Raw genomic sequence first — 24,188 nt, 5'->3', positions numbered from 1 at the left:
TGTGACAGACCGTGTGCCATACACGTCCATTAAACACATGTCTTTGTCAATAGTCTTCAGTCCTCCATTTACTTATCTCCACCACTGAACAGTGCACCAAATTACAATCAAACACTGTTGAAAACAGTTTAACAGAAATGTGACTGGGTCAGAGGCTCAGGTGAGTGTGTTTATAAGGTTTTCCGGTCACTAATTAATCTCTCAAGCAGACCCTGGTGGGCTGGGGGTGGGGAGGAAGATACCCAAGGCTGGACAGTCAGTAGCAGCTACATTTGGGAGAGAGGGGATCAGGTTCCCTCTGAACACACATGATCCTGCCTGAGTTACCCGAGCTGTGTCCCCCTCTCATACTGTCACTCTCAGACCAGTGCTTAGTCACACAGGCTTTATTAGTGCAGTTATTGCTGCAGGTTACCCCATAGTGTCTCTTTTTTGGCTGGGCTGAATCTCCACCGTCTGCTCTGGGACTTGGCTTGGCTCTACCGTCCCTGTCTCTCAACCCCCTCCCCCAACCCCCTACAGCACACGGCAGGCGGAACAGACTTTGTGCTGAACCGACATGTTTCTAGTTCTCATCGTGACGCCGGAACTAAGAGAGTTCTTGGACAGGGCAAGGGATGGAGCTGTTCGCCTCATCCAGGTGCGGATCCAGGACAGTGAGTGACCCAGGGGACAGCGGTGGAGGGATCTAAGACGGGAGGGGTCTTGGTAAGGCAGCGCGACATAAGATTTATATTAATTTGATGTCTTGAATGATTTCTCCTGAATCTCCAGTGTTAAGTGATTAAACTGATCAAACTGTGTGTGTTGTATGATGATGTGAGTTATCCATGTTTGTTGTTCTGCTGTACAGTCACTTGATTGCTGGTGGAGATGTCATTGAGTTGAATAAAAACAAACATTTCACAATGTTTGGTCAGATGATGCATTCAGTCTGTTGAAAGGGATTGCAAGAGAGACTGACTGCTTTACTCAACTTTGTGATGGTGGGCAAGTTGTCAAGGTTTACAGTGCCTTGCAAAAGTATTCAGACATTTTATTGTGTTACAAAGTGAGATTAAAATGGATTTAATTGTCATTTTTTGTCAACAATCAACACAAAATACTCTACTGTCAAAGTGGAAGAAAACATATACTTTAAAAAAAAGATTAATAAAAATGTAATAACTAAAATATAGTCATTGCATAAGTATTCAGCTCCCTGAGTCAATACATGTTAGAAATGAGAACTTGTTCTCAACTGGCTTACCTGGTTAAATAAAGGTGAAATAAATAAATAAAACACCTTTGGCATCGATTACAGCTGTGAGTCTTCTTGGATAAGTCTCTAAGAGCTTTGCACACCTGGATTGTGGAATATTTGCCCATTATTCATTTCAAAATTCTTCAATCTCTGTCAAGATGTTGGGGATCATGGCTGGACAGCAATTTTCAAAACTTGCCATAGATGATCAAGCAGATTTAAGTCAAAACTGTAACTTGGCCACTCAGGAACATTCACTGTCTTCTTGGTAAGCAACTCCAGTGTAGATTTGTCTTTGTGTTGTAAGTTATTGTCCTGCTGAAAGGTGAATTCCTCTCCCAGTCTCTGGTGTAAAGCAGGTTTTCCTCTAGGATTTTGCCAGAGCTTACAGTAGCGCCATCCCGTTTCTTTTCATCCTGAAAAACTCCCCAGTATATGCCAATGTCAAGTATACCCATACCATGATGCAGCCACCATCATGCTTGAAAATAAGGAAGGCAGTTACTCAGTGATGTGTTGTGTTGGATTTGCCCCAAACATAAAGCTTCACATTTAGGCCAAAAAGTGTATTCCTATGATGTATTTTGCAGTATTACTTTAGTGCCTTGTCGCATAAAAGAGGCATGTTTTATTCTGTATATTTGTATTATTTTCACTCTCTCATTTAGGTCATTATTGTGAGTCACTACAGTGTTGTTGATCCATCCTCAGTTTTCTACCATCACAGCCATTGAACTCTGTAGCTGTTTTAATGAAACGGCCTCATGGGCCGTTTCATTCCTGTCCTGCAGCTCAGTTCAGAAGGATGACTGTATCTTTGTGTCCGGGTGGTTTAATACATAATCCACAGCATAATAATTAATTTTGACCATGCTTAAAGATATATTAAATGTCTGATTTGTTATTGTTACCCATCTACCAATCACTGCCCTTCTTTTTGAGGCTTTCAAAAAGCACCCTGGTCTTTGTAGTTGAATCTGTGCGTGAAATTCAATACTTGACTGGGGGACCTTACAGATGTTGTATGTATGGGGGACAGAGGAGAGGTTAGTCATTCAAAAATCATGTCAACCCCTATTATTTCACACAGAGTCAGTCCATGTAATTTATGTGATTTTCTAAACCAAATTTTACTACTGAACTAATTTAGGCTTGCGTATACAAAGGGACTGAATACTTATACAACGACTATTTTAGTTCAGAATAGTTTTTATAAAAAATAAAACTTTTTCTTTCACTTTGACATTACAGAGTATTTTGTGTAGATTGTTGACATAAAATGTCAATTAAATCCATTTTAATAGCACTTTGTAACACAAAATGTGAAGAAATCCAAGGGGTCTGAATACTTTTGCAAGGCACTGTATATGATCCAGTCGAGATATCAAGTTACATTAAACTCCCATTCAGAAGGGTTAGTGGAAAATATAATCTGAGCTCTCACTGGACTCACTGTCTAATGATACTCATCATGACAAAACCTGACTGTTGATTGCGCCTTATGAGTCGCTGACAGCACCTGTAGCAGAAACTCACTTTACAGTCAGTTCACATAACATGATTAGATACAAGGGGGCTTCTTATTTTCTGATAATCCTTTCAGGGTAGCTTTTCAATATAAGACACACTTAGATTACCACAACAATAACCAGCCAGCTACATGCATTAAACCACTGCGGAGAGTTCATCCAGGTGTCTCGGGAATCAGGCTCAGGCATAACACTCAAATGGCCAGAACTATCACACACTGTAATGTTCATAGGTCCATCCATGAGCTGAGGTGTCACACAAAATAAGTCTAACATTCATTAGATATCATGATTTATCTTCCTCTATGTGTCAAACTATGCATGTGTGAAACAGACCATGAGACAACAGGTTGGCCTGTGAGGTTATACAGATATTTAATGAAGTACATCTGGGATGTTTACATCTTGTTTGGGACATCTTGTGGGCCTTCTCGACTCCACCACGGCCAGTTTGACTCGACTCCCAGAATGCACAGGGATACGAGTGGATCTTCATCTCCTGGTCTCCTGACCAATCTTCAGTATGTGCAAGTTGTAACTGTGCAACCAAGGTTATTATAGTACATGAAAACTGAAACAGAAAAATAATTGAAAAACAATTTAGTAAACTGAAATAAAAATTAAAACAAAAAACTAGGGAGGTATTGAATAGAGTTGAAGGATGGGACTAATAACAAATAACAACAAATAATAACAAAGATAGCTAATAATGTAAGCATACTGTGTCCATAATAAGTATATAGGTTGTATGTTGGGAGCTTTTGGGAAAGAGCACAGTTAGAAAGATATGGCATATAGAAGCAAACCGGATGGACATCATGAAAATGATCGGAGAGGTTGAGAGTAGAAGAAGTTCAGGAGCAAAAAATAAATAATAAATAAAATATATATATATAATAGAATTATTGTAAAATTAACTCTGTCCATAAGGTGTAGATAGTAAGTATAGACCGGAAGTAGAGGCCTGGGCATTGTTGTTCATTAATTTACTCCAAGTAGGGAAAGGATGGTGGGGTTGAAAAGTAATAAAGGGGAGTATATATATATATAAAAATAAATAAAAAAACATGGGGGATTGGAAGTGATGCAGACAATTACATTGATAGAAGATACAATCTATCTGCAATATTAAGCTGATCCATTCCCCCCAAAAGATAAAATAAAAATTTTAAAAATAAAATATAAAAAATAAGACTATATTGAAACTATCTTTGAAAGCAAAACTAACTAAAATAAAATAAAAACCATAATAAATTACAGTGGGGGAAAAAAGTATTTAGTCAGCCACCAATTGTGCAAGTTCTCCCACTTAAAAAGATGAGAGAGGCCTGTAATTTTCATCATAGGTACACGTCAACTATGACAGACAATTTGAGGAAAAAAAATCCAGAAAATCACATTGTAGGATTTTTAATGAATTTATTTGCAAATTATGGTGGAAAATAAGTATTCGGTCACCTACAAACAAGCAAGATTTCTGGCTCTCACATACCTGTAACTTCTTCTTTAAGAGGCTCCTCTGTCCTCCACTCGTTACCTGTATTAATGGCACCTGTTTGAACTTGTTATCAGTATAAAAGACACCTGTCCACAACCTCAAACAGTCACACTCCAAACTCCACTATGGCCAAGACCAAAGAGCTGTCAAAGGACACCAGAAACACAATTGTAGACCTGCACCAGGCTGGGAAGACTGAATCTGCAATAGGTAAGCAGCTTGGTTTGAAGAAATCAACTGTGGGAGCAATTATTAGGAAATGGAAGACATACAAGACCACTGATAATCTCCCTCGATCTGGGGCTCCACGCAAGATCTCACCCCGTGGGGTCAAAATGATCACAAGAACGGTGAGCAAAAATCCCAGAACCACACGGGGGGACCTAGTGATTGGCCTGCAGAGAGCTGGGACCAAAGTAACAAAGCCTACCATCAGTAACACACTACGCCGCCAGGGACTCAAATCCTGCAGTGCCAGACGTGTCCCCCTGCTTAAGCCAGTACATGTCCAGGCCCGTCTGAAGTTTGCTAGAGTGCATTTGGATGATCCAGAAGAGGATTGGGAGAATGTCATATGGTCAGATGAAACCAAAATATAACTTTTTGGTAAAAACTCAACTCGTCGTGTTTGGAGGACAAAGAATGCTGAGTTGCATCCAAAGAACACCATACCTACTGTGAAGCATGGGGTGGAAACATCATGCTTTGGGGCTGTTTTTCTGCAAAGGGACCAGGACGACTGATCCGTGTAAAGGAAAGAATGAATGGGGCCATGTATCGTGAGATTTTGAGTGAAAACCTCCTTCCATCAGCAAGGGCATTGAAGATGAAACGTGGCTGGGTCTTTCAGCATGACAATGATCCCAAACACACCGCCCGGGCAACGAAGGAGTGGCTTCGTAAGAAGCATTTCAAGGTCCTGGAGTGGCCTAGCCAGTCTCCAGATCTCAACCCCATAGAACATCTTTGGAGGGAGTTGAAAGTCTGTGTTGCCCAGCGACAGCCCCAAAACATCACTGCTCTAGAGGAGATCTGCATGGAGGAATGGGCCAAAATACCAGCAACAGTGTGTGAAAACCTTGTGAAGACTTACAGAAAATGTTTGACATGTGTCATTGCCAACAAAGGGTATATAACAAAGTATTGAGAAACTTTTGTTATTGACCAAATACTTATTTTCCACCATCATTTGCAAATAAATTCATAAAAAATCCTACAATGGGATTTTCTGGATTTTTTTTCCTCATTTTGTCTGTCATAGTTGACGTGTACCTATGATGAAAATTACAGGCCTCTCTCATCCTTTTAAGTGGGAGAACTTGCACAATTGGTGGCTGACTAAATACTTTTTTTCCCCACTGTATGTTTAGTTGTAGTTTTTTTTCTTCTAAACTTTGGGCAAAAATCGAATGGGGTTTTCAAGCTTTTTTTTCTAATTGAGTTTTTGAGCTTCTGAATCTAATAATAATAATAAATAATAATAATAATAATAATCTGGCGGGTAAATGCTGCCAGTAGATGCCAATGTTTCAAATGGGCCTTGCTTGTGCATCACTATCACTAGCTAACAGGGAAGAAATCCAAGGGTGAGCATGGAGCATGACTGGGCCAAGCTAGAACAGCTTCTGAAGTTGCTGGACCCGTTCGTAATCCACACCGACCAACTTCAATCTGACAGCCAGTCGCTGTCTGATGTGGTGCCGTGCCTTCTCAACCTTGAGGCACAATTGCAGTCAACTTCTGTTGCAAAACAGTTGGCACAGGTCCTCCTGAAGTCACTGCGTGAAAGCTTCGCATGCATACTGAATTATCTGGCAGCCAACTATGATACAACCCCTGCAGCAGCTTGCCTGATGGACCCAAGTGTGTCTCTGGCACTTCGCTCAACAGAGATGTAGCCACTGATGAGGGAAGCAGAGTTTTTTGTACATCAGCAAATCAGATAGTACAGCTGTGAAGCAGCAGGGCCCCAGGAAGATGCCAGCACGATGAATCCTGCAAGCATCTCGACCACAGTGCTTCAGAACAATAGCTTTCTCACATCGAAGATTGTGTCTGAGGTCACTGTCCAGCCTGCGGGTCAACCTGGCTGGGCATTAAGTGCCCCGTGTGAGCTGCAGAAATACCTGGAAGAGGTAAAGGGGGGACAGTACCAGTTCTGGCAGGATAGCTGTTTATCCAAAGCTGTGCCCTGTGGCACTGGATCTGGTTTCTACCCCTGCATCCCAAGCGTTCATTGAGACAATATTCTCTGTCTGTGGACAACTGTCATCAGGCTTGAGAAACAGAACGACCACCTCTCTGGAACGCAGAGTCTTCTTGAAGATAAACCAGAAAATCTTGTTTGGTTGAACAAAAACACAAACACACACACACAAGCTGGCTGGCTGTGAACTGATAGATTTGTGAAGAAATGTTGTATTGCTTATGTTTTTGCTGTTGCAGCTGTTTTCATTAACCCTATTTGAAGGGGTTAGTCAGTGATATACAGTACCAGTCAAACGTTTGGACACACCTACCATTCCAGGGTTTTTCTTTATTTTTACTATTTTCTACATTGTAGAATAATAGTGAAGACATCAAAACTAACACATATGGAATCATGTAGTAACCAAAAAAGTGTTAAACAAATCAAAATATATTTTTGAAGTATCCACCCTTTGCCTTGATGACAGCTTTGCACACTGTGTGTTGGTGTGTGTGGACCATGATAATTCCTTAGTGATGTGGACACCGAGGAACTTGAAGCTCTCGACCCGCTCCGCTACAGCCCTGTCGATATGAATGGGGGTGTGCTTGGCCTTCCGTTTCCTGTAGTCCACGATCAACTCCTTTGTCTTGCTGACGTTGAGGAAGAGGTTGTTGTCCTGGAACCACACTGCCAGGTCTCTGACCTCCATTGTCGTCGGTGATCAGTCCTACCACCGTCGTGTCATCGGCAAACTTAATGATTATGTTGGAGTCGTGCAAAGCCACGCAGTCATGGGTAAACACGACCCACTCTAACCCACTCCGCTACAGCCCCATCGATGTGGATGGGGGCGAGCTACATAAACATAACATGTCAAATGTGCCATGACTTCATTTGTTGTTTTTTCCTATCTCTTTCTGTCAGATAAAGGTACTTTTACTAAAGATAAAAAAGCATTGGATTGGTATAAAGATGGACAAGAGAGTTTCCTTCCACCATATTTCTTGTACCAGTCTAGGCGCTTATCCTTTAAATCCAAGTCAAATTAGGATTGATTTATAATTTAAACTTAACCAAACCTATGTCCTGGCCATGGAGTTGTATGGAGGCCTCTAGTGGCCAAAAACCTGTGTTAGCATGGGCAGCGCCATTGAGGACTCGCCATTTTGATTTAGTCAACTGGGCGGGACTTCCAACTTCATTGGCTGATCCCTCCTGATGACCCAGTTGGCATGACCTGATGACCCGGTTGGAGTCATGATACTGTAGCTGGGTCATTAGGAGGGATCAGCCAATGAATTTTACTTGTGAAGAAGAAAATGGACTATTTCAAGATGGAGATGGCCTCAATGGTGCTGCCCATGCTTTCAAAGACGCCATCATGACACAGATACAGAGATGTTATGTCTATCCAAGTCTATGGTCCTGGCCCATGTATTACTACCCCCCAGTGGCAAGAAGGGACATTCCCCAAAAAATAACTATACACCTACAATGCATAATAGGCTCCCACGCATAGGCTACTTCCTGTCCCACGCATAGGCTACTTCCTGTCCCTAACACTAAAACTAAAATTAAATAATATAAAAACAAAATAGAAATGTTTTTATCAAACTGAAACTAAATAAAAACTAGCAAATAAAGTCTGAAAACTAACAAACTAAACAGAATTTCAAATAAAAATCTATAAACTAATAGAAATAAAAACGAATATTAAATCACAAAACTATAATGACCTTGTGTGCAACACACACATACTCTCATGTTCACAGCAAACACATTTTACTCAGATCCATGTCTCATTCACCCATTCATGTTCACTACAGGTGAGACAGAAGATGCTGTACTCTGCCACCCGAGCCACAGTGAAGAAGGAGTTTGGTGGTGGTCATGTGAAGGACGAGATGTTTGGCACAGTGGAGGTACAGTAGAAGCCATTTAAACCCCTCTGACGTACTCTGGTTATTCTCTCACCTGACTAATGATGGGGCTAGACCTATTGGTTCTCAGCCTTCCCTAAATGGCTGACCTCTTGTTTTCTCTCACTAGGAGGACATCTGTCTGGAAGGGTACCAGCGCCATGTGTCCTCCAGCTCCTGCACTGCCCCACTCACAGCTGCTGAACAGGAGTTGCGGAGAATCAAAATGAAAAGGTGAGAGGACAAGCATCGACTACAGGGATTATTGCTGCGTATGTGTACATTATTCACCCAATGTCTCAGTGTTTTTGTGCAGTTTCAGTTTCAGTTTATAACTTTGTTGTTGCCGCCTTTCCAGGGCAGGGTTAAGCAGGTTAATTATTATCGTGTATGTGTGTTTTCACATACGGATGACAGAATGGTGGAATCCCTCATCAACTAAGATAAGGAGGCTCACACATTTACCTCAAATAATGACCATGCTTTTTATTCATTATTCGAGGGGAATTAATAACTCTCCTCTTTGAACCGCAGTCACTTGCACTGTCTAGAGAGAGAGTGTAAGTGAGAGAGCATAGAAAATGTGCATAAATGTGTCTGTGCACACTGCACACCTGTGTGTGGTGTACAGTGAGGGAAAAAAGTATTTGATCCCCTGCTGATTTTGTACGTTTGCCCACTGACAAAGACATGATCAGTCTATAATTTTTATGGTAGGTTTATTTGAACAGTGCGAGACAGAATAACAACAACAAAAATCCAGAAAAACGCATGTCAAAAATGTTATAAATTGATTTGCATTTTAATGAGGGAAATAAGTATTTGACCCCTCTGCAAAACATGACTTAGTACTTGGTGGCAAAACCCTTTTTGGCCATCACAGAGGTCAGCCGTTTCTTGTAGTTGGCCACCAGGTTTGCACACATCTCAGGAGGGATTTTGTTCCACTCCTCTTTGCAGATCTTCTCCAAGTCATTAAGGTTTCGAGGCTGACGTTTGGCAACTCGAACCTTCAGCTCCCTCCACAGATTTTCTATGGGATTAAGGTCTGGAGACTGGCTAGGCCACTCCAGGACCTTAATGTGCTTCTTCTTGAGCCACTCCTTTGTTGCCTTGGCCGTGTGTTTTTGGTCATTGTCATGCAGGAATACCATCCACGACCCATTTTCAATGCTCTGGCTGAGGGAAGGAGGTTCTCACCCAAGATTTGACGGTACATGGCCCCATCCATCGTCCCTTTGATGCAGTGAAGTTGTCCTGTCCCCTTAGCAGAAAAACACCCCTAAAGCATAATGTTTCTACCTCCGTGTTTGATGGTGGGGATGGTGTTCTTGGGGTCATAGGCAGCATTCCTCCTCCTCCAAACTCGGCGAGTTGAGTTGATGCCAAAGAGCTCGATTTTGGTCTCATCTGACCACAACACTTTCACCCAGTTCTCCTCTGAATCATTCAGATGTTCATTGGCAAACTTTAGACGGCCCTGTATATGTGCTTTCTTGAGCAGGGGGACCTTGCGGGCGCTGCAGGATTTCAGTCCTTCACGGCGTAGTGTGTTACCAATTGTTTTCTTGGTGACTATGGTCCCAGCTGCCTTGAGGTCATTGACAAGATCCTCCCGTGTAGTTCTGGGCTGATTCCTCACCGTTCTCATGATCATTGCAACTCCATGAGGTGAGATCTTGGATGGAGCCCCAGGCCGAGGGAGATTGACAGTTCTTTTGTGTTTCTTCCATTTGCGAAATATCGCACCAACTGTTGTCACCTTCTCACCAAGCTGCTTGGCGATGGTCTTGTAGCCCATTCCAGCCTTGTGTAGGTCTACAATCTTGTCCCTGACATCCTTGGAGAGCTCTTTGGTCTTGGCCATGGTGGAGAGTTTGGAATCTGATTGATTGATTGCTTCTCTGGACAGGTGTCTTTTATACAGGTAACAAACTGAGATTAAGAGCACTCCCTTTAAGAGTGTGCTCCTAATCTCAGCTCGTTACCTGTATAAAAGACACCTGGGAGCCAGAAATCTTTCTGATTGAGAGGGGGTCAAATACTTATTTCCCTCATTAAAATGCAAATCAATTTATAACATTTTTGACATGCGTTTTTCTGGATTTTTTTGTTGTTATTCTGTCTTTCACTGTTCAAATAAACCTACCATTAAAATTATAGACTGATAATTTCTTTGTCAGTGGGCAAACGTACAAAATCAGCAGGGGATCAAATACTTTTTTCCCTCACTGTATGTACCTGTGTGAACACTACCATATACACATTTTCATTTTATTTTATTCTGTGTCTGACCCTGGTCAGTCACCCTTCTGCATTTTCTTTTAAATGGTTACTTCGTTTTTTGGCAATGAAGCCCTTTATCTACTTCCCCAGAGTCAGATGAACTCGTGGATACCATTTTTATGTCTCTGCGTGCATTTTGAAGGAAGTTGCTAACTAGCGCTAGCTAAATTGCTAGTTAGCATTGGCTCATGAAACTACTTCTAACATCCTTCCTACTGGACACAGATACATAAAAATGGTATCCAAGAGTTCATCTGACTCTGGGGAAGTAGATAAAGGGCATCATTGCCTAAATCCTGTAGTATCCCTTTAAGTAATAATGTGTGTGTCATATTGTGTCTGTGTATATGCTGCCCCATGCAGGTGAAAACAGAGACCAGCGTAGCGAGTAAGCGCCAAGCACTGCAGGGCCTTGCTTTCCCACTGCAGGAGGACGCCAAACGGGTTCTACAACAACTTGCACAGAAACACATCAACTACATACACCTGGTGAGCCATATAGAAATGCCATTAGCCAAATAAAAATGATTGATATCTCTAGCGGCCACAATCTCAGAGATAATAGCCATGACTGACCAATGTATTCTGACCCAAAGCACACTGACTGAGCCATACACAGTCATATCAGTGGTTAGTGTGTAATATTTGTGTGTTGCAGAAGTTGGACACAGAGCGAGAGACGATAGAGCTGGTCCATTCCGACCCGACATAGGCCCATGAGATGCCTTGCAGGGTTCCCACGGATACGCCCAGATACAACTTCTTCCTCTATAAACACTCCCATGAAGGGGACTACTTGGAATCTGTGGGTCAGTCTCAGTCATTGATTTTCTGCCCTAATCATTCTACTCTCTCTCTCCCTTCATTCAATTACATTAAAATATAATGGTGCACTATTATAATGTTATAAATACTGAACAAAGAGCAGCAGGTCCAACCCCCTCTCTTTCTCTTCCTCTCAGTGTTCATCTACTCCATGCCCGGGTACAGCTGTAGCATTAAAGAGCGGATGCTGTACTCCAGTTGTAAGAGTCGACTGCTGGATGAGGTGGAGAAAGATCTGGAAGTTGCCAAGAAGGTAATCCACTGAAATTCAGATATTGCATACACAATGTGGTCTTTGTGTTTTTACAATATTGCTCTGTGCCTGAGTGGAAGTGCACATTTACTCTGTGTTATTGTAAACTCAGCATAAAAAGAAACGTCCTCTCACTGTCAACTGCGTTTATTTTCAGCAAACTTAACATGTGTAAATATTTGTATGAACCTAACAACATTCAACAACTGAAACATAAACTGAACAAGTTCCACAGACATGTGACTAACAGAAATTGAATAATGTGTCCCTGAACAAAAGGGGGGGGGCAAAATCAAAAGTAACAGTCAGTATCTGGTGTGGCCACCAGCTGCATTAAGTACTGCAGTGCATCTCCTCCTCATGGACTGCACCAGATTTGCCAGTTCTTGCTGTGAGATGTTACCGCACTCTTCCACCAAGGCACCTGCAAGTTCCCAGACATTTCTGGGGGGAATGGCCCTAGCCCTCACCCTCTGATCCAACAGGTCCCAGATCCGGGCTCTTCGCTGGCCATGGCAGAACACTGACATTCCTGTCTTGCAGGAAATCACACACAGAACGAGCAGTATGGCTGGTGGCATTGTCATGCTGGAGGGTCATGTCAGGATGAGCCTGCAGGAAGGGTACCACATGAGGGAGGAGGATGTCTTCCCTGTAACGCACAGCGTTGAGATTGCCTACAATGACAACAAGCTCAGTCCGATGATGCTGTGACACACCGCCCCAGACCATGACGGACCCTCCACCTCCAAATCGATCCCGCTCCAGAGTACAGGCCTCGGTGTAACGCTCATTCCTTCTACGATAAACGCGAATCCGACCATCACAAAACCGTGTATCGTCAGTGAAGAGCACTTTTTGCCAGTCCTGTCTGGTCCAGCGACGGTGGGTTTGTGCCCATAGGCGACATTGTTGCCGGTGATGTCTGGTGAGGACCTGCCTTACAACAGGCCTACAAGCCCTCAGTCCAGCCTCTCTCAGCCTATTGCGGACAGTCTGAGCACTGATGGAGGGATTGTGCATTCCTGGTGTAACTCAGGCAGTTGTTGTTGCCATCCTGTACCTGTCCCGCAGGTGTGATGTTCGGATGTACCGATCCTGTGCAGGTGTTGTTGCACGTGGTCTGCCACTGCGAGGATGATCAGCTGTCCGTCCTGTCTCCCTGTAGCGCTGTCTTCGGCGTCTCACAGTACGGACATTGCAATTTATTTCCCTGGCCACATCTGCAGTCCTCATGCCTTCTTGCAGCATGCCTAAGGCACGTTCACACAGATGAGCAGGGACCCTGGGCATCTTTCTTTTTGTGTTTTTCAGAGTCAGTAGAAAGGCCTCTTTAGTGTCCTAAGTTTTCATAACTGTGACCTTAATTGCCATCTGTAAGCTGTTAGTGTCTTAACGACCGTTCCACAGGTGCATGTTCATTAATTGTTTATGGTTCATTGAACAAGCATTGGAAACCTTTACAATGAAGATCTGTGAAGTTATTTTGATTTTTACAAATTATCTTTGAAAGACAGGGTCCTGAAAAAGGGACGTTTCTTCTTTTGCTGAGTTTATTTACTCTGTGTCATTGTATTTACTCTTTTATTATTACTGTGAATTATTGTATTTACTCTGTGTTATTGTGTTTACTGTGTTATTATATTTACTCTGTGTATTGTATTTACTGTGTGCTATTGTATTTACACTGTGTTATTACTATGTGTAATTGTATTTACTCTGTATTGTTGTATTTACTATGTGTATTGTATTTACTCTGTGTTATTGTATGTACTCTGTGTTATTGTATTTACTCTGTGTTATTGCATTTACTGTGTGTTGTATTTACTCTGTTATTGTATTTACTCTCTTATTTTACTCTGTGTATTGTATTTACTGTGTTGTTGTATTTACTCTGTATTATTACTCTGTATGACTGTATTTACTCTGTGTTATTGTATTTACTCTGTATTATTAATCTGTGTTATTGTATTTACTCTGTGTAGTGTATCTTCTCTGTGTGTTGTATCTACTCTGTGTGATTACTCTGTGTTATTGTGTCTGTGTGCAGATGGAAATTGACAATGGGGATGAGTTGACAGAGGAGTTTGTGTATGATGAGGTTCATCCTAAACAGCATGCCTTGCAGTAGGCCTTCGCCAAGCCTCGTGGACCAGCAGGGAAGAGAGGCAGTATGCTCCTCATCAAGAGCCCAGCGGATGGGGAGGGCAGGCCGGAGAAATAGAGAGAGGGAAAGAGCGTTGTCGTCACCCCAGCCCAAGCCATCCCCAGCCTGCCCCAGCCCTGCCCTCAAACCTCCTCCTCCTGTTGCCATGGCATCTGGCAGCTTGTTTGGCCACGAGGAAGGAAAAGGAGAAGAACATGGATTTCTCCTGGCATTTTTATTTTCACCCCCCTTTGCTTGTGTTTTAACAAAGTGTCATTACTGTACATGCTATTCATGAACATCAACTATAGGATAAAATGAAGGAAATCCATGTGTTTCTCTCATTCTCTCTCTTAAAAACATTAAACATACATTTACATTTTACATTTTAGTCATTTAGCAGACGCTCTCATACACACACAGATGGACAGACAGATGGACTGACAAAAATGAAAGACCAATGGGTGGTCTTACAGATACCTCAGCCAAACTTCTCTATTGCTAATGTCACATTGGCATACAGAAGAAGCCTGTCCATCTGATGTGTTGTCATAGGGTTGCAAAATTCAAGTAACTTTCCCCAAATTCAGTTTTTCCAGAAATCCTGGTTAGAGGATTTCCTGCTTATTCCCTTGTAACTCTAGGAATCTTCCAACCAGTTTTTCTGGAAATCCAAGAAATTTGGGGAATGTTACCGGAATTTTGCTACCCTAGTTGTCCATATCTTGCCTGTTGCCACTAAATGTTTTGTATCAAACATGTTTGTAAAAACAGATGATACTAACGAGAGGAATTCCAAATAAAATGTAGTTTTTTTTGTGTATGTTGTGTCTTTTTCTTATCACTGAAATTATAAGTTAAAGAAAACAGCACAAACTGCATGGGACCGATGATGCATCATTACAAGAGAAAGTCTCCTGTGGCAGCTATTGAAGGACACACAGAGGGGACAGGGAGGACACTTCTGACTAGACTCGTGAAGGCTGCAGCACTGACTGGCCTGTTGAGGGAGCAAATGGCCATCTTTTAACATACTGTAAGCACAGATTGTCAACATGCGCAGGCAGCCATGCATAATTACAACAGAGCTGAGTCCCTGTTAATTAAGATCTGTAAGGAATTCCTTCTTAATTGAATTAGTGAGTAGCCTATTAGCCCACATGCCTTTGAGAGCAGGTTCATTAAAACATCTGATGACAGACACTGTTTACACGTTTAGACTAACATAAGGTAAAGGCACCCCAAAAAGCCATATCACATGATGACATATTGCACATTACACTTCTTCAACAGTGTATTGTAATTTAATGCTGGTCCCATTGGGACACACAGTTCCAGTTTAGTACTGCTACTGGCCTGATTCAATCATCAAGCCCTTGATTAATTGAAACAGGTGTATTAGTGCTGGTCAGGGACAAAAGCCTGTACAACAGTTGGTTCCCAGCCAGGTCAGACCAGCTGGAAGACGAATTCAATAACCTTTTCAACAGTTTGTTTGAAAGCTTGCCTTACTCTACCGAACGAGTCTGTCATACAAATAACGAGCCATTTTACTGTGGCAAATGAATGTTAGGCTACCACACACCACACCTAACATCACATTTGTTTATAATCAGGGGTGAACGTAAGGCAGTATAGTCCGGTACGACGTCCCGGCAAAATACATAGTGGGGTACGCCATACCTGTAAAACGTAAGCCTATCACAATTAATACAACATGCCCAAAACACTATAGGCTTTTACACCATTATTTAACATTACTTCGTGTCACCGTATGAAAAATTAGCGAATTGACTGGAAACCAGGTGGTATACCCTCCAAATTGAGTTGTGGTTTGAGGAGAACACTTACATGTTGCCAAGGCAGAGATGAGTGGCCGAGACCGAGGCGCGCGTGGACAACCGTGGATGCATAAATTCAGGCTAGTGTATGCCTAATTACTTTGTCATTGGGTCAGTGCCACTTTTGTTTGTTTTTGGACAATAATTTCCTCCTCCAGGTTAGATGGACGTCATATTGTATTTGTGTCTCCCCTTTTCGTAGGCCAATTATATATGGATCAGACAACATCGTTTTTATTGATCTGTTTGTCAGTGTCAGCAGAGTAGGCTACCCTGTATTTTTTGTAGTATTCAAAAAATGCGTGCGCGCACTTGGATGTCCCGTAGCGGTAAGAAATTAAATCCACTTTCATAAGTATTTTCAGCTGACGAAGATTATTTGGAAAAACCCTATTCGTTCCGCATACCCATTATTCTAGTGACTCAATTCCCAGAATGTGTAGAGAGCTGGCTGCAGGTCTAGTGGGCGGAGATAATCGCATCAGAATTCGTGCCAAGTGACTAGGGGGAAGGTATAGTGGTACGGTCTGATTCCTGGCAGAGCAGCAAGACTGAATTACTATGATTAATTTAGACTCACCAGGAATGAGCAATTAGTTGTTTTTTTACACTGGCATTCACAGTAACAGATTTCAAATAATAAAATGTGGACAGGCTCGGTGGCGGTGCGCATGACGTCAGAAGCTCTGGTGTACTGAACAGTTCTTAGAATGGAATCAGAGTAGAATTCTTGGAATTGGTTCATTTTAAAAGCCGAACCCACACACCCTCCCGCACATGCTATGAACCCATTTTTAGAGACAACACTCATCTGCTGCTCTGTATCCTCTTTTTCTACATTTCACATTTATTTTTGTGCTTTTGAATGAGATTATTAGTTTATTAACATAGGGGATATTCGGATGCGTCTCTATTCACTGAACAGTTGCGTGGGACATTAATTGGAATAAAATAAGAACATTCCTTCGTATCGACCGGCTATATTTTCGCAAAAACCGCTGTGGAATTATTCTAGAGATATTGAAGACTCGCCATCATGATTCTTTGTGTTCAAGGGTAAGTTCACATTCTTTTGTCCCTGTTTGATGTAACAGTTCATCATGCTTTGATCCTGATATTTAAAACCAAATGGAAAAGACAAAAGTAGTGTTTTATCTTAGTGACCTAAAATAATTAATTTTACAATACTGTAGAATATCAACCATATGATACGTGTGGGTGGCTATTTGTGATGTTGTCATAGGAAGTTGTTTTATGTACTTATGTGAATCAGGGTTGGGGTTAATTCCACAAATGCAATTCAATCCCCTCTCCCTGTAAATTCAATTTAATTCAATTAAAATTCCAGGTCATTATTTGAATTCAGAGATAATTCTATTTCTGTCAATTCCAATGTTAGGTACATTCCAAGAACTCAATTCCCAATTCAATATTATCACTAACAGGGGCGGCAGGTAGCTTAATGGTTAAGAGTGTTGTGCCAGTAACCGAAAGGTCGCTGGTTCTAATCCCCGAGCTGACTAGGTGAACAATCTGTTGATGTGCCCTTGAGCAAGGCACTTAACCCTAATTGCTCCTGTAAGTCGCTCTGGATAAGACACACACACACAAAAAAAACAATGCCACAAATTCTGCTGTGCAGATAGCCTAGCTATACTGGGAGTTGAAATGATTTAAAACAAATCCTGCAATACATTTGTTACTAGGTTAATTAATTCCAATTAAATTCCCAACTGGGAAATGTACAAATATTTAATTCCAATTAAATTCCAAAGATGAAATGTTTTCACAATTCCAATTAAATTCTAAATCCATAACTTGAAGATTGTTTAAATTCTAATTGAATTCAACAGATTCTCCACTTCATGCGTGAATTCAATAATTAAATTGGAATTTCAAATTAAATTGGAATCGACCCCAACCCTGATGTGAACTCATATTGTAATACTTCCAATTGTGACAGTCTAACCCGTTACTGAGCATCTGAATCAATTCACACTAACAGTCAGTGACACTGCTTGATGTCAGGGCTCTTTGTCTGGCCAATGTTCAAGGAAGGGAGCCATCCGAGATTTAATGTTGAGACTTGAGGTCTTGTAAAGCCACCACTCCCAAATTATGAGCTTTGTTCCTGCAAAAACTTTTCCCCCCAACAAAACATTAAGGCCAAGGGTGGACTGGCCATCTGACATTTCAGACAATTATTTGGCTAATAGTGGGGACCTCCAGGAAATAATGGGCTGGTGTGGGGGCGTGGGGGGAAAAAATGGGCCGGTGTGTTAGCCATGCCAGGGCCGATTTCTGGTCCCAGTCCGCCCCTGATTAATTGGCCTATGACAGTGTTAGGACTTATCCTTTAACACAATAGTCCGTAATGTAATGAAAGGTTCACCTGGTTGTTCCATACGGTCTCCTACACTTCTCCTGTACTCATTGTTGTAGTCTCTTGTTTACAGCCCCAGACCACTGCTGTCTGGCAGCCCCACAGAGGGCCCCCTGGGCATGCGGACAGGGAGCATCTCCTCCCCTCACTGCCTTCACAGCACCCCTCCACAGTGGGACCCCACGAAAGACCTGCGCACCATCGCCAACAACTTCTTCTACCTTGATACCTCAGGTAATGCAAATGGAATATTCAAACTGTGAACTCAGTCCAACAGGCTCCCTGAAACCCTGTCATTGTTTCTTGTTTTAATGTTTTTCGTAAAACAAGAGCTACTTGCGTTTCAATTCCTCCAGCTGACTGTTTACTACAGGATTATTACTCAAATCTAAACCATTGAATAAATTAATAACCTTTGATCTATCTCTCTCTGCAGGCTGGTACTGGGGAGCCATCACAGCAGGTCAGGCCCATGCAGTTCTCCAGGCAGCGTCAGAAGGGGCCTTTCTGATTCGAGACAGCAGCCATCCCCTGTACATGCTGACCCTGTCTGTTAGGACTGCCCGTGGCCCCACCAGCATACGCATCCAGTATAGTGGAGCCCGGTTTCTGCTAGACTCCAGCTCGCCAGCCCGACCCAGCCTTTTGTCCTTTCCTGACGTGCCTAGCATGGTGCAGTACTACGTGGGAACAACGAGTAAGGTGCAGCAGGGCAAGATGGAGGAGACTCATGGCGCCCAGCCTGCCCAGAGGACAGTTCAGGAGAGCACAGTAGTGCTGAAGCTCAAGCGGGCTGTGCACAAGCCCCAGGCCTTCCCCTCCCTCCAGCACCTCACACGCCTCACCATCAACTGCAGCACATGCTGTCCCGACCAGTTGCCACTACCACGCCCACTGGTGCGCTACCTGCAGGACTACCCCTACCATGTGTGAGCGTCCTCTGGTCTACACTCCCATGGAAGGCAGAGCTGAATTAAACGAAACAGTTCAACTAAACCTTGAGCAGCGCTGTCAGAAAGAGGTCCCTGGCAGCTGGAAACCACATCACTGCACTGGCCACTAATGGAGCCACATCAGACATATGGTTGGTCATGAGACCATGTTTGGGAAAGAACCTTCCAGAAAATGGTGCCTGGTTTTGGATTTCTCAGAGGGAAATGGAATTCTGCGTACCACCCCACTTCGCAGAGGTGATTCACTGGAAAACACAATGTGGTGCTAACTGTAGTGTATCCTCGTGCTATGAGGGATACTGGTTTTTTTTCTGTTTCTGAGCAGTGAATTGTTTTTCAGTCAGATGTATTTTCAATGTTTACTTTTTTTGTTTAGTCAACATTGTCATTTTTTACCCCCCAACTCTGTACATATCCCTTTTTCTATTAAAACAATATTCAACATGAGTCGTACTGCTTCTGTCTTCAATATTCAACATGAGTCGTACTGCTTCTGTCTTTAATATTCAACATGAGTCGTACTGCTTCTGTCTTCAATGTCCCGTTGTCTTTTTGTGGGTCAAATGCCACAAAGAGCTTTATAGCCTACATCCACAGAAAAAAAAAAAAGGGTTGTGTGGGCAGTGTGCCTAATCTCGGTTGTTATCTGAAGTTCTCTTTATAACAAAGCGACTAAACCCCCTCCCCCTCAGGTATAAGTGTGTACACAGCAGAATCGACAAGGCAGTAGAGGCTGGATTAAATGTGTTTTTGTGTAAGAGTGAATCTGAGTCAGCAGGGAGGGGAGGGCGAATCCCTTGATTCGTAGAACTACTGAATGCCTTCTGGGAGGGTGAAATTCTGAGAGGGAGGGTTCTAAGAAAAGCCTCTCAGTAATTACCTTCAGCCTACTGCTCGCTCTGTCACTATCACACTCACCCTCCCTTATTGCCACACAAACACACATTAGCGCCTACAATGTCCTCAGGTATAAATGTAGCCTATCTACGATATGTATTTGTGCGCGTTTGTGAATGTATACATTATTCGAGATCAGTAGTGTGTACAGTACGTGGCAGATGGATGGGGGTGTTAGGGCTGTAGCAGGCTGGCCTGAAGCCAGTGAAACAGGCTCCATATCTCACACAGTCTCTCAACGCTGGTCCTGGTCTTGATCTGTGCCGCACTCCCTTTTTTGAAGGATGCAGAAACGAGGCCTATAAGGGACAGAGAGAATATGAATTGGGCGTTCAATGTTAATACATTCCTTGATCAAAGATTTTGTAAATGGAGTTATCTAACAAAGATATAGCAGTCTGATTTACTCCTGACCTGTCAGTGATGTCACGATGCGTGTGCAAGTATTGTAACCCTTCTACACTTCCCTCTACCCACTGCTGGATGAGATGTGGATGACGTGGGTCTACTTCCAAGTATATGCGACTGCAAGACAGGAAAAAAACGAAAACATAGTAAAGTGAGACTTCTCAAACCATTGTAAAACAGAGATTGAAGTGGTGAGACCTGCTTTACAATAGATCCACCAGAGTGACTAGACAGAAACCTTAGTGTGCGCCATAAAATGGTCCATCTAAAATAATATAGGCCTACTGTGACTGTTCCCTTAAAAACACACTGTGGCCTGCATAAACACACACAATACAGTTTAGGGATCCAGGACCGACTTGAGGTTCACCATATGGATGTGATGAGAGGTAAGGTCAACAGGAAAAATGGGGGGAGGGATATTATACAGATAGCAATATTACATTCATATTGGCCAATTTCAAGGGTGTGATTTTATATTATGTTCTAGATGCAGACAATACACCCAGTGCCTTACCCATGGTTTGATAAGAGCTTTGGAGCCAGAGTCAGAATGTGCCTCATCACCTGCATGCCATCTTTCCCCCCATCCAGAGCAGCATGGTCCTCAAACCTGAGGATGTCAACATAGAACACTTTAGTTCATATACCTCCGTTTGAACTCTGAGACTTAAGAAAATAGAGGAACAAAGTGTGTGCGTTTGTGTGTGTGCGTGCGACTGCTCGTCTCACCTGAGGATTTCAGGTTCAAGTGATGTCATATCCTCTGAGAACAGGTACGGTGGGTTGCTGACCAAAACTGAGACTGGACTGCACATGCTCACAATCATGTCTGCATCTAGAACATAACATGAAATCACACCCTTGAAATTGGCCAATATGAATGTAATATCTGTATGGTTTATCTTTCTTTATCGACTGTATAATATCCCTCCCCCCACTGTTCCTATTGACCTTACCTCTCATCACATCCATATGGTGAACCTCAAGTCTGTCCTGGAGCCCCAAACTGTAACATACAGCCAATCAGGTTTGCACACATATTCACAAAACATAACATCTAAATTAATGTTGCTAATCAAAGTCAGCTAATCAAAGTTAAATTGATATCCTGTGTTTTCATGATTACCTGTGTGAGTTTTCTCTTGTCAGATTCACAGCATCCTTGTTTTTATCAAAAGCAATCGCTCTGAGCTGAGAGAGAGAGTGAGAGAGCGAGAGAAACTAAAATGTTAGTGTTGTTTGAGTGAAGGGGCTCAGAGATCAAGGAACATGATATGAAAGAAAGGGAGAAAGTAAAAGAGTAAGAGAGCTCACTTGCGGGAGGCTCTTGAGTAGACTGAGGGAGATGGCACCAGAGCCACAGCCCACTTCCAGGCACCTGAAGCTGGTCTCCTCACTTAATCCAGTCCCCTGCATCATCTGGAGATCTGTAAGCACTAGGCCAACCAGCTCCTGCACAGACAGACGTGCAACCACAGCTTGATACAAGGTCATGTCTCTGCAATGGAAATTCTGATGACAGTCACAGAATGAAAGATATTCAAATGCACTCTTATTATTACAAGATATTATGGTCCCTTGTATTTCAAACAACTTGTTTTATAGTACACAATATTTTAGTCATTTAGCAGACGCTCTTATCCAGAGCGACTTACAGTTAGTTAGTGCATACATTTTCATACTGGCCCCCCGTGGGAAACGAACCCACAACCCTGGCGTTGCAAGCGCCATGCTCTATCTACCAACTGAGCTACAGGGGACTACCAGTCATAAGTTTTAGAACACCTACTCATTCAAGGGTTTTTCTTTATTTTTAGTATTTTCTACATTGTAGAATAATAGTGAAGACATCAAAACTGTGAAATAACACGTGTGTGTGTGTGTGTGTGTGTGTGTGTGTGTGTGTGTGTGTGTGTGTGTGTGTGTGTGTGTGTGTGTGCATGCATGCGTGTGTAAGTGTGTGTGTGTGTGTACTCTCCCGCACCTCAGTTTCAGGCCGAGGGATAAACACGGGAGGTCTCATCTTCAGCGTCAGATCTCTAAAGTCCCACTCTTCAATCACATACTGCACTGGCATTCTGAACACACATCACATTTCACATGTTAATGCAATGTAGGCTACACTTTCCAATGGAATTCTTAGCGTTTCACAGAGACAGAAGAATAGGTCAAGTGCACCATCACTGACTGTAGCACGTTAAGACTAAGCCTGTATGTACCTGGTGAGACGTCTGGAACAGAGCTCCCATGTCTGCTCTGTCTGTTCTTGTGTCAGGAATTCAGCCAGCCTGTCCTGTCCAATGCCCTCTAACTGGGAGGGGAAGAGGTTGAAGGTTAGATGAAGGGCAACAATTCCTTCTGCGCGAGACCGATACACTGAGAAGGATAAAAGGTGGAAAGGTGAACCTTTTTGGGTTCAGAAACTCACTGTTTTAGCACCAAGCAAATGTGCAATTATGTACTGGCTGGAGAGATGTGGCTCTGAGACACCTCTCTGCTGGAAATGGCCTGTCCATAACTTGACCGCTTGCTGCACCGTGAGTCTGCTAGCTGTAGGTAAGGCTGGGAGGCATTCAGCCAAACCCGGAGACGTGCACAGCCACTGGAGGAAGGGAGGGAGAGACAGAGAATATTACGAGGCTACTATCCTTCATTCAATAAATCATTCCAGTTGTGGTTATACTGTAAACGACGTCCTTTCCCTGCAATCCACGTGCAACACTTTCTAGGAAAGGTCATCTTCATTTACCTTGTGTCCAATAAATCGGTCTTTAAGTGGTTTAAAGCAGTTATAAACCTCATTCAATGGTCTTCGTAATCTTATCCACATGATATTCCACTTTCTCTTGACACAATACCAACACTTGCAGCAGTTGACATAAAGAAGGTACAAAAAAAAAAGATTGTAGCTAATGTGAAACTCCGGTATAATCTTTTCTCTATATTAATGAATATTATGTAAAACCAGCTTAATGTGGTTTAAGTAAATTGACTGTACTAACTATTAAATACAAAATAAAAAAACAATTTCAATCATTCGTTAGGGGTATTCACTTCCGGGCATCGTTCACTTTTTCAGAATAAAAGTGCATCAGATTAATTCATAAATCTTTCCAGAATAAAAGTTAACTATATTATGTCGATCCATAAAATAAGAATGACGTTAAATTCATTTAAGAAGCAAATTGCATCACATGCATCAGATTAATTCATACTGCATCTACATATATTTAACATTTACTATAAAGATTTAATTTCCCAAATCTGACCTCCATCAACTTGTTTGGCGTGTCCTGGAACGTACTTATTAGTAATGCGCAGCACGGGTAAATGATGATCGGGGCGAAGGAGATGGGACTGTATGGAAGGGAGTTTAGTCCCCTTGGTTGTTATTCCTGTAAATCCACCATGGCTACTCCCGCCTTCAGTAGTTGATTTAGAAGTGTTGGAGAGACTACAGAAAGATAGGGAGGGTGTTGATCTAGCTGATTTCTTTAAGAGACGTCTGGAAACGGTGTATCAGGATTTTGTGGCCATTTACACAGATGGTTCAAAACATCTAAGTACAGGACGTACTGGGTCAGCATTTGTAGTGCAGGATTGTGGGGTAGAAGTCAGGAAACGTATTACAGATCATCTGGCTGTATATACGGCTAAACAAGAATTAGTAGTGGGGATGTTGATGTTGAAGTTTCAATGAGCAAGGCAGATGCAAAAAGACTGATATATACAGTGATGGTGCAGAGATGGCAGTAGCAGTGGAATAGAGATAATAAGGGAAGGCATTTATTTCAAGTACAGAGGAAAGTGTAG

The 24,188-nt window shown here is 42.4% G+C and overlaps 2 protein-coding genes across 4 annotated transcripts; one reads left to right on the top strand and one right to left on the bottom strand.

Moving 5' to 3' along the window:
* On the top strand, window positions 1-19,514 carry cish (cytokine inducible SH2-containing protein). Of its 2 annotated transcripts, none has more exons than XM_041887489.2 (9): window positions 1-708; window positions 8,288-8,383; window positions 8,511-8,614; window positions 11,030-11,155; window positions 11,325-11,475; window positions 11,629-11,744; window positions 13,795-16,787; window positions 18,188-18,348; window positions 18,551-19,514. In XM_041887489.2, the coding sequence occupies exons 7-9, from the start codon at window positions 16,768-16,770 to the stop codon at window positions 19,045-19,047; spliced, it is 678 nt and encodes a 225-aa protein (XP_041743423.1). In that variant the 5' UTR covers window positions 1-708; window positions 8,288-8,383; window positions 8,511-8,614; window positions 11,030-11,155; window positions 11,325-11,475; window positions 11,629-11,744; window positions 13,795-16,767; the 3' UTR covers window positions 19,048-19,514. The 2 variants fall into 2 exon arrangements, with proteins under 2 accessions (XP_041743423.1, XP_041743424.1); XM_041887490.1 differs by lacking the exon at window positions 1-708 and adding an exon at window positions 3,222-3,293.
* On the bottom strand, window positions 3,123-23,440 carry hemk1 (HemK methyltransferase family member 1). 2 transcript variants are annotated; one of them, XM_041887487.1, is made up of 12 exons: window positions 23,125-23,440; window positions 22,804-22,977; window positions 22,595-22,686; window positions 22,360-22,453; window positions 21,690-21,827; window positions 21,502-21,566; window positions 21,332-21,381; window positions 21,105-21,210; window positions 20,890-20,985; window positions 20,379-20,489; window positions 20,192-20,263; window positions 3,123-3,343 (listed from the first exon to the last, which is right to left on the bottom strand). In XM_041887487.1, the coding sequence occupies exons 1-11, from the start codon at window positions 23,203-23,205 to the stop codon at window positions 20,200-20,202; spliced, it is 1,071 nt and encodes a 356-aa protein (XP_041743421.1). In that variant the 5' UTR covers window positions 23,206-23,440; the 3' UTR covers window positions 3,123-3,343; window positions 20,192-20,199. The 2 variants fall into 2 exon arrangements, with proteins under 2 accessions (XP_041743421.1, XP_041743420.1); XM_041887486.2 differs by lacking the exon at window positions 3,123-3,343 and having other exon boundaries at window positions 19,550-20,263.
* Between the last annotated feature and the right edge of the window lie 748 nt (window positions 23,441-24,188).

Source organism: Coregonus clupeaformis, chromosome 10, assembly GCF_020615455.1.
Source record: "Coregonus clupeaformis isolate EN_2021a chromosome 10, ASM2061545v1, whole genome shotgun sequence".
NCBI classification, from domain to species: Eukaryota; Metazoa; Chordata; class Actinopteri; order Salmoniformes; family Salmonidae; genus Coregonus; species Coregonus clupeaformis.
This window is presented reverse-complemented; position numbering and strand designations above follow the sequence as displayed.